This window comes from Electrophorus electricus, chromosome 15 (genome assembly GCF_041902795.1).
Source record: "Electrophorus electricus isolate QZ-2024a chromosome 15, ASM4190279v1, whole genome shotgun sequence".
Classification (NCBI taxonomy): Eukaryota; Metazoa; Chordata; class Actinopteri; order Gymnotiformes; family Gymnotidae; genus Electrophorus; species Electrophorus electricus.
In genome coordinates, this window is record NC_137511.1 from 14,654,170 (window position 1) to 14,664,702 (window position 10,533).

The 10,533-nt window shown below is 40.3% G+C and overlaps 1 protein-coding gene across 1 annotated transcript; it reads right to left on the bottom strand.

The window, feature by feature from the left end:
* Positions 1-989: 989 nt before the first annotated feature.
* pde6gb (phosphodiesterase 6G, cGMP-specific, rod, gamma, paralog b) lies at positions 990-4,102 on the bottom strand. Its single transcript, XM_027013084.3, has 4 exons — positions 3,946-4,102; positions 2,239-2,644; positions 1,984-2,024; positions 990-1,642 (listed from the first exon to the last, which is right to left on the bottom strand). Exons 2-4 carry the CDS (start codon positions 2,382-2,384, stop codon positions 1,566-1,568), a joined length of 264 nt encoding a protein of 87 aa, XP_026868885.1. The 5' UTR covers positions 2,385-2,644; positions 3,946-4,102; the 3' UTR covers positions 990-1,565.
* Between the last annotated feature and the right edge of the window lie 6,431 nt (positions 4,103-10,533).

Sequence of the window (10,533 nt, forward strand, 5' to 3'; positions counted from 1 at the left end):
GATGTAAAAAAGCATAGATGCATCAAAATGCATAGAGATGAAGATGGCAGCTGCATCCATTTTGGAGTGCATAGTTGCTTATAATAACATTCACTAGAGTATGCATAGTTTTTTGTTTGTTTGTTTTTAAACCAAAATAAAAGTTTGTGTCATATCAATAATAATAATAATAATAATAATAATAATAATAATAATAATAATAATAATAATAACAACAACAACATATCCAGGGGTGCTCAGAGCAGTATGTGGCAGAGGAGATCAGCCCTATGTGTTGGTGGAGCAGAGGTGGGAAGTGTAGCTGTTATGGCTAATTTCAGCTCTTCATCATTATGGATGCATTGAAATCACAGAGCTCAGAGCCTTACACCCTATTCACCCTTTACACTATATTTTCAGCTCAAAGAGGTCACATGGAATGAGCAGATTTATTGAAACTATTTGTTATTGGTTGAAAAAAGGTGAAGTGTGACTACATCAGGAAGATTTGCACTTGTAATTAACATATTTTTTCAACCTTTTCAAGCTTTATTTTCCCCTTATCCTGTGGAGAAGAAACATGTTTACACCAGTCACTGATTACATACAATCATTATGTCTAAGTTGTAAAATGCTTGGTGAGTTTGCCATCTCTCAAATATAGCAGATGGGTAAACAACACATGTGACCTTTCAATGCAAACATATCAAGATATCTGGTGAGTAAAATGTGTGTAAATGCAGCTTGTATCAGTCACAGTCAGCCGGGACCTGAACTATACAGTACACACTTGAATACTGCAGTTTGGAGGGCTGTAGGCCTGCCGCTGATTGGATCCTAGATTGCTATCACGTTTGCCTCACTTTCTGCCTGTGTTGTGTGTCCTGCAAAGTCTAGTCCACGCTCTTTTCTATAGTCAGCCAGTTTCCAAAGGTGGGCGATACTGTATTTCATGTGGGGCCAACAAGATTACAATAGCAGCCAAACAACTGATCAAAGAAGATTTCAAGTTTTCTTCCTTTCAAAATAGCTTTATTTCAATCCCTGAGTGTGTGCTAGGAGGGAGGGCTTGGTTAAAGAAGCTAAAGAGGAGGAAAGGGGGCAAGAGAAGCTGGTAAAGAAAATAGGAAAGAGATGGTCTGGAGGTCTGATTGAGTTTCTTCTACTGTACTGAGGTCCAATAATGAAACAGATTAAATAGTTCATGCTTCTTTGTTTGTTTGTTTGTTTTTTTTTCAAATTCCATTCTGTATCAGTTAGCAGAAGAAATAAGACAAATAAGAAGAAAAAATGTAAAGATAGATTTTGGTGAAACCTCTAAAAAAATGGACCACAACTGGTACAGCGAGTTGAAAACAGATCTGGCTACAGCAAATAAAGAATCTGAGAAGGGTGGCGAGGAGATTTGTTTTTTAGAGTTTTTTTCCCCTCATTTTTCCATTTTTAGAAACATCGCTGTTCTTGAATGCATTCAATGATATGTTAAATGTGTAGTCCCACTGGAGACTGTCACCACCATATAGTAAGATAGTAAAAGGGGGAAGGGGCTCTAAAAAACAGCAAGGGATGATGGGAAGGCGGAGGACTCAGATGATTCCATACTGAGCCAGCTCATGCAGCTCCAGGTGACTGAAGGCCTCCCAAGGGCAGATGACAGTGATGTCTGCAGGTAAAGACACACCAGAATTAACTCATAGGAAAACTCTCTAACCACATTTGGTTTCATAGACACAGACTACGCTCAGTCATGGATTGAACTGTGTTGTCTGCGGGAAACCTTTTCAGTGTTCCCAGCCTCGTGCTGATATTGTTAAGCTGCTTACCATGAGGACTGCACCAAGCCTGGGTAATCTTGCTTATGTTGTTTATGTTCTAGTGTGCTATAAACTCTAATGCGTGCCAGAGGACTTTAGGCAAGGTCGGCTAAGAATAAGGACGTCAGTTGAGATGATACTAGAACACGTGAGTAGGGAATGCAGTGGGGAGATAGATAATTGCGCTTACCAGTGCCTAATCCTTCCATTCCTGGGATGTCATCTCCGAACCTAATAGAACAAGTGGAGGTAGAGGTACAGATATGATTGCAAACAAATTACAGATCTGAATACACAGGGCCCACTAAATTTAATATCTTCAGGATTCTCACCATAGTACCACAGGTGTCACAACCAGCACTGACAAAGCCAAAGGAGCTAACCAAAGATTTCCCAAAGATATAAACAAGCAGTTTTATATGAATGGTTGAGCTGTAAGTCTTACCCCTGGATGCCCTTTTTGGGTGGTTTGCTCTTGAACTGGCGAGTCTGTCTTTGTTTGAATTTCGGTGGGCCTTTGCGTGGTGTGGCAGGGCCACCAGTTACACGAGTGGCTGACTTGACCTCTGTTTTGGGAGCCTCAAGATTCATAGTTAGTGGATATTGTAAGTGTTGTTAGTGGTGTCAGTGAAGTTGGTAGTGTTTTGATTAGTGTTGTTAGTGGTGTAAGTGTTGTTAGTGGCAATGGTGTTAGTGGTGTTTTGGTGTTAATGGTGTTGATGGTGTTGGTAATAGCGGTGTAAGTTGTGTTAGTGGTGTTTTGGTGCTTCGTAGATCGTTGTTGCTGGTTGATTTGGTTCAGCCCACTGTGTATTTGCTCTCTCTCCGTGATGACATGCTTCAGTTTGCCACTGGTAGAATACAAAGAGAGGGTTTATTGACTGAATTTGACAGCATGACAGTTACATGTGACACAGATTAACATGCAAATCACAAAATTAACAATGTCTTCAAGGTCATAACATATTGTTTACATGTGAAGCTTGTCATGTAACCTTCACCACAGACACTGCAGAAAGTAAATGGATTTTTAAACTAAACCAACACTGTGAAAAGAGCCACAGTAGCACTGTTACCAGCCCACACCTTCACAATGCCTCGTCTATCATCCTGTATTCTCCTATCACCTTGACACCTCATCGACATGCACCTGTATCTGTAATACTCTTGCTGGTTGGCAACACACGGACCTACAAACTGGCAAATTCCAAAGAGGGAGCCTGCAGTGCATGAACTTTCCATGAGGTGGCGCTCTGAACAAATATGCTGCCACAGGTGACCCAGGTTGTGTAATCCAGGGCTCAAGTAAAGCAGTGCACCAGTCTACGCGTACAGACAAAAAGCCCACAGATTAATCTCATTAAGTAAAGAACAGATTGAACATGCTGAGTGTACAAAAACCACCTGAGTCCTTAGACCTCCCTCAATGAGAAACACTCAGACTCAATCTGATGTGGCTCTCGTATGAATAAGTGCACTAAGAAGGGTGCAAATGACACTGAGAGCCATTCTCATTATGAACTTATTCTTATGCTGTGTAGGAAAGATGAGAATGCATATATGAAGGTTACAAGAATCGCATCAATGATTTGGTGCAATCTGGCAGTAAGAGCTGGGATGATGAACGCAAATTTGTAGTGATTGGATTTTGTGAACCCTATGAATGAACTTTAAGCAATGAATAAACAATCTGTAACACCAGTGATGTATATAAACTGTTTAATAAAAAGTTCAAAACCACCACCTCTTTTACTTTTTTCTTCAGAAACTATGTGTAAAGTAAAATAGATGTTTCAAATTATTCACTGACACAAAATAATTATTACAATTTCTAAATGAATTTTTTTAATTTCTATTTTCCTGCAAATGATCTTTTCTCTGTTCTCTTTTGAATACTTACATGCTTAACCATTTGTATCTGGTTTTCACACCTCAGACTTCAATGCCACTCTAACTCATTTGATTGATAAAACCCAGTATTCAAAAGCTCCACTGAAAGAATTCATCGCGAGCATGTTTCCTTTCACCCTGCCACAAGCAATATCAAACCCCCCATAACTCACGTTTACATATTTCCTTATCCCATATTCCACTGCATTCTAGAATTCTACTCAATTTGCCATATTCCGCAGAATTCTCGGATTCTACTCACCGCTGCAGCTGTGCACCAGGTGGGTGACTGAACGTGGTTGCAGTGCTGCTCTTCCTGTGCCACTGGGGAAGTGGGCATCTATTCAGGCTCTCTCAGGGACATGTAATGGGGCTGACAGACCTTTTAAACCCTCTTACCCATCATCTGATTACGAGAGAGATGCCTACCACCACAGATCCCATACCAGTATGGCGATCCATATGCTGTGTGTCTTTTTTTGTGCCTGTGTGTTTGTGTGTGTGGACTTTCTTTTTTAATGTTTCCTGGCTACAGCACATCAGCACTTAACCCCTTGTTTTCAGCAGAAAATAAAGCCATCCGTGTTGGTGTGAAAGCTAGAGGAGGCTATAGAAATGGCCTTTTGTATATCCAGTGAACACGAAGGTTGATTTCTGTTCTGATGTCATTACACATTAAGGGCCTCACCAGGCTTTTATTAATGAGCTAATACAAACTGAACATTGAAAGCTCTACAACACGTCTAATAAAAATGAATTAAAATAAGGAATTGGCAGCTATAGGACTATACCTTACATGGGAAATTGAATCAGCTCGTGTCATGGTCATGTCATGGTCATGTTATGGTCATGTCATGGTCATGTCATGGTCATGTCATGGTCATGTCATGGTCATGTTATGCAACTGCCCCCATCTGTTGGGCCCCTCCAGCCTTGGCCTGCATAGCCACACATCCTTCAATACTGAACACTTTACAAGATTGAGTTAAATCCAGACTGCAGTGATCCAAGATCCAACACTGATGTTTAGTGCATGGATTATGCCATGGGCATCAACACATAAAACGCATGTGTGGGAGTGTATTTCATGCTTCCTGATACAAGCATATAAACACATGTACATGCAAACAAACAAAAACACAATGGCTGGTTCCATAACAGACTAACACAAAAGCATCTCCTACTCCAGGGCTGTGGGTTAATTCACTGATTTTTTTGCCTCATTATCTGATCATCTGTGTCTCTCCACTTATAATCAAAGGCCTTGTTGTTGACTGCTGTCAGACATATGTCAATGTAAATCTAATAACAACTCATTTAAATAAACCTATACCTTTATATCTTTATAACACGCATGTACTTTGATAATAAACACCTCTATAACATACATGCATCTGTAACACCTACAAAGGTATAGCTCACTTGAGTACATAAATTATTCAGCTGTATGAACGAAGAGTTTTGTATGCTTAAGCATAACTTTATCAGATTTTTTGACTGATACGTTTATCCATCATTCACTGACTGTTCTGCAAATTCTATGAAATTAAAAGGATACAAATTGTGGATGTGAGATCATACACATATTGCGACACATCCCTTGAATTTTAAACAGTGTCCTAATACTTTTATTGAAAAACAGTGGTACTGAAATGTTTGGGTTATGGCCCTATTCACTGAACTGTATCTGTGTGCGTGACAAAATTATTAATTTGTCTTTATGTACAGGAAAGCAATTGGTCACAACAGTGATAAAATGATATTTTAAATGTTCTAGGTAAATTAGAAAGCATTATAATGTTGATTAAACAGTTTATCAAACTCATATTACTGAGCTGATGCCAACACTTGTGACCCTTTTCCGGGGTGACTTTGAAGTGAAGGCACCAGGAAAAGCTTTGAACCTGGCTCACCCTAGCAACAAACACGTGAGCTTAGCACCAGGCCAAGAGCCACTAGTCGGCAGTAATGTTTATGTGCAGTTCTGTACAGTGGTGTAGTGTATATGTACAGTATACAATTATCCAGTATACAATTTAGTAGACATTTTATGCGGGAATTGTCTGGGAATTGTCAATGTCTGTAAATATATTTCAAAGCTTTATTTTTTTTGTTCTTAGCACCTGGGTTATATTGATATGCACATTCTTTATTTTCAGTTGCTATTTGCAACAGATGCGTTGACGGTATGTGTATTTTTTGTATAGAGACATGCAGTGACAGCGTATCTATATGTACGTATCCAAATGGTGTATAATGATGCTCCACGTCCAAACATGCTAACAAACACTTCAGCTATGATACATTTGATATTTAATGATCAGTACTGATAACACACTTAATACCAGAGGACTCCTGCATTTCTGACTGCAGTCCTTTGCACTACTGAAAAGGTCAAGTGATAGATCAGGAAGTTTACACACCAACAACTCAACCACATGGTTGGGCTGAGTAGTGTTTGCACTCCTTCGTCCCAGGATAGCTCACGCAGGGCTTCGTAGTCAGTTGATGATGGGTTGAGCCTGAGTGTGGTCTCAATGCTGGCGTCTGACAGCCCTGCTTAAATCCTAAGTGTCAAAACTTTACCTGATTAGGCTAAATATGCACTGCTTTAATCAGTAAAAAATTGCATATCCTCTTACTCTTAAAGCTTATTACTTAATTAATATTAAGATGGTAAATAATGTACAATAACTAATGTTAGTTATTCAATAACTACACTGAAACTAATATAAAAGGTACGTGGCTATAACAGTAAAGAATGAGTCTGGTCCCAGAAGCAAGTCCATGAGGCTCACTGTGATGACACACAACAGTTTAAGCTACAAGGAAAACCTCTAACAGAACTCTGTCAATGTCATTTCCCTCTCTTATCTGTCCATAGGGAGTAGTGTAGTTGTACATCCTCATAACATATTATGTCATTTATCCAGAGGGCTCACGCTGATTATCCAGCCCGGCTGCTGGAGCACAGCCCCGCCTGCTGACTGCTGCTCCTGCTGACTAAGGGTACACAGATCAGTGGCACTGTCGCCAAGGTAACCATGTACACCACAAACGAACATCCAAAACATTCCGTGCTGCTAGGTAACGCTCCAAGACACTCAGCAAGATGCTATTGTAAAATAGATATTCACATGGCTTTTATCAGTAATCAGTGATTAAAGATTAGTTAAGGGATATATTTCATTAAAGATTAGTGAGAGATTTTAGGTGGACACACACTAGACAAACAAAATGACAAGGGATGTATCGGTACAGTATGAAGTTTTGCTTTATCAGTTTTTCTTAAAATGCTGAAAACTATTTAATTCTTTAAACAGAACACAAATTATTAGAAATATTTATTCATAAATAGTAGTGAATTTAATTGTTTTCCAAATGTGAGGTCTCCCACAAAATAATAAAAACATAACTTCAACGACTTGTGAGGAGTCGGGGTGGTTGTTGAATAAAGTCCCCCAGAGGTGGAAAAAATACAACACACAACAAAACAATCCATGCATGTAGATCCCAGTATAAATAAATAAATATCAATAAATAAATACAATTAGAAGTTTCCTGGAAAAAAATGTTTGGAGAATAAAAATGCTATTTTAGTTTTATAATCAAATCACACATGTGGTGTCCAGTGTCCAAATTTAGTTTAAAAGTTAAAAGGCCTACAGGTAAAACAAAATCTTACATCCACCATTTAGTACCATGCAGATTTTAAAATAAGGGCAAGCCTGGTTATGACCCTAAACATTATTTATGCTTGTGGTTTTTGCATGCAGTACTGAATCCTTATAAAAGGTATCTTAACAGTTAAAGACACAAACACACAAATATTTATAAAGGAAAATAGCGGTGTTTTCTCTTACATCATCCCCGGATAGACTATGACCGCGCAGAATGTAAGGCCTTATATGGGCAATATATTTACTCACTACATGGACTTATAATACAGCAATATCATAAATGCTTAACCATGTTTATGGTTGCACCAGGCACAGTGTAAAGAGTAGAGGCATTTCACCTGAGACACCACATTAGCCAAATTTTCAAACTGAGATTCTAGATCTGTCTACAGAAAACGCTCATCTCTGGGTGCTGACACATGACGGATTCCCTTTTAGGAACTCTGGTCCAATGACCCAAAGAATACTCCAACACATATCTACAAAAAACCTTCTCTATACATGGTCCGACATACAATTATATACATATAAAAACTGGTTTTATCTGTGGAACTGCACAAAACAGACAGGAAAAATCATTCGCCTTTGAGCAGTCTAATCTCCATTCTAAGGTAAGTCTTCATGTTCTCATCATGAACATTCTCTTCCACAGCATCAAGGGCCTTCTCTCCACCGCCACTGTAGCATTTCAGCAGCTGCTCCGCATACTCAATCCACGCGCAGTTATGGCAGCCGCTCATGCAGCAGCACGCGGGAGGGGGTGGGGGGCTCGAGCAAGCGGATTCGGAAAGTCCAGACCGCGCAGTGCCGCCCGCGCGTGGACCCGAGGATGGCAGGGCAGATTCGTCCTGGTTTCGGCACCGCAAGGGACGAGTAAGACAGTGTAGAAGTCTGCTCTGGGGCAGCGTGGTACCGACCAAGCACTTCTTAGTCGCAGGACTCGGGTACAGGATGTACAGCTGTGGAGACAGCAGGCGTGTTTAGTGCTGGTCAATAACGCAACGACAAGGCCAACTTGAATGTGCACGACCGCGCGTCTTAAACACAACCTGCTCATCGTGATGGCGATATCTAGGTGGAATGAAACGCCAAGAGATGACTCCGTGTTATATACAGCTAGGACAATTAGGTGCCTAGGTGTAATCTACGAAGCTTGCTAGCTAACTTATTTGTAGCTTATTTTAGCTGTAAACACACGGTTGGCAGATCCGCAGAAGACGAATGTCAACCATCGATGCAGCATGAAAGCATTTCCAGAGATTTTACACTACAAAGCAGAGGCCCGGCGTTTTGATTTTCGAATTTTAAGATACATACCCTTAGCAAATATGAAGAAGTATTTTTAAGAGACATCCTGTAGGAGGAACAGAACAAAAGCCCACACAGTCATGTCTACCGTTAATTAATCCAATATCCAGTACCGATGTACGAAATGTTTTTACTTTAATCTCAGAGCGCAGGCTTGTTTAGGACAGGAGGCATCCATTTTTATCACCTATGACCTTTGCAGTGACGGACGGCCGTTTTTCGTGTGAAGAACAGATGCGTTATAGCAGCTGTAAATGCGTGAAAGACCTCGGAGGGTTGGACTTCCGCCGTGTTTGTGCGCTGCGATACCAAACGTTCACTGTAGATGTCCTTAAGCGACTAGAGCCATTTGTCATGCCGTTACCAGCATACCCTGCAGTCTTGAATAATTATATAAACTCTACTGGCTACAATGGCATAAAGACACTTTCAGGATTTCACAGATGGTGTGAAAATAATAATAATAATAATAATAATAATAATAATAATAATAATACATCCAAAAAGGTCAGACTTCCAATAGGATATGCTGTCCTACAAGAGTGTTCAGATCCTGTTCTGTACAAGTGAGGTTTAATATTAATCTAACGCACATGAACCAGATAATCAAGGTCTTCATTAACACCTAAATATGAGCACTAGGTGTGGAAGTTCTTCAGAGGAAGTAGGTCTCATCAGTTTCCCAAAAGTTACATTTCAACTTACATGTTGTCACCATAACCCTAGAGCTACACCAGGCAGAATTCCTTTTTTGTGTCGACATTGCAGCCATTAAAATTTTATGTATATATTTTTTGTATGTGCTATACCAGGGAATGATCAGAGCACATTCTGAAACCAGCAGCGTCCTGAGTAAAAACGCAGACCTCATGTACAGCACAAGTTTAAGGTGTTTATCTTTACATATAGAGCTGAGCCAATGCGAACAATCAAGAGATAGGATAACCTGAAATACTATAGCTACGTTAGTCACTATGAGAATCACATTCATTACCAAAGCCTTCTCAAAAGCCTCTTAACCAGATTCCAGTCAATCCTGATTTCATTCTGTACATAATTGTGGATTCAAAGACTAGTCTAATGTGTAGAGAAGTGAAACCACCTTCACACTGTTCTTTAATAAGAATACAGACTCACTGATGTGGCATGCCTTTGTTATGCTGTATATGGCACAGCGTTTTGTTTTTTGTTTTTTTTCTTCTCTGTTTTGTGTGCTTGAGATTGAGAGATTGGAAGCCAGGAGCTCCCACAGGTGTGCATACTCGAGAACCATGTCCATAGAAACGACATGCCACATCTCCAGGGGCCTATGAGCTGCTCTTACGTCAGCTGCTCATGCTGACGCCTGGATTTTACGCTGTGCCCTTGAGCTGAGCAGTTCACGTCGAGCTGCTTCGTGAGGCCCCGGGACCTGCAGAGTTAACTGTCTAATTATCCAGCTGCAAGTTGGTATCAGTGTCACACTTGTCCTACGCACTACATAGTGCCCTCAACAAACAGCGAACCTTCTTAGTTGTCCTACATTTTACATGAGGTGATAGACTTGTGACACTGCTGAACACAGGAGTGAGACGCATGTGATGCAGACAACGTCAGGGTTTTATTAAAGAACAACAAAGCAGCACAGGGCTTGATAGATGCAGTCGGCAGTCAGGTTCCAAAGACATGGAAATGCACTGAGCTTTTAGGCTTTGCAGGCTAGATGTGAAGCACTGGAGAAGGGTACCCACTGGGGTTAAACAGGAGCAGAGTTATAGGGAACAGGTGAAGGTATTGAAATTATTTGGGAATGGTTGAAGGTGATCATGATGGAAGAACTGGCTGTGAAGTTTGATTGGTGCTGGTGTGACTGAATTCCTGAC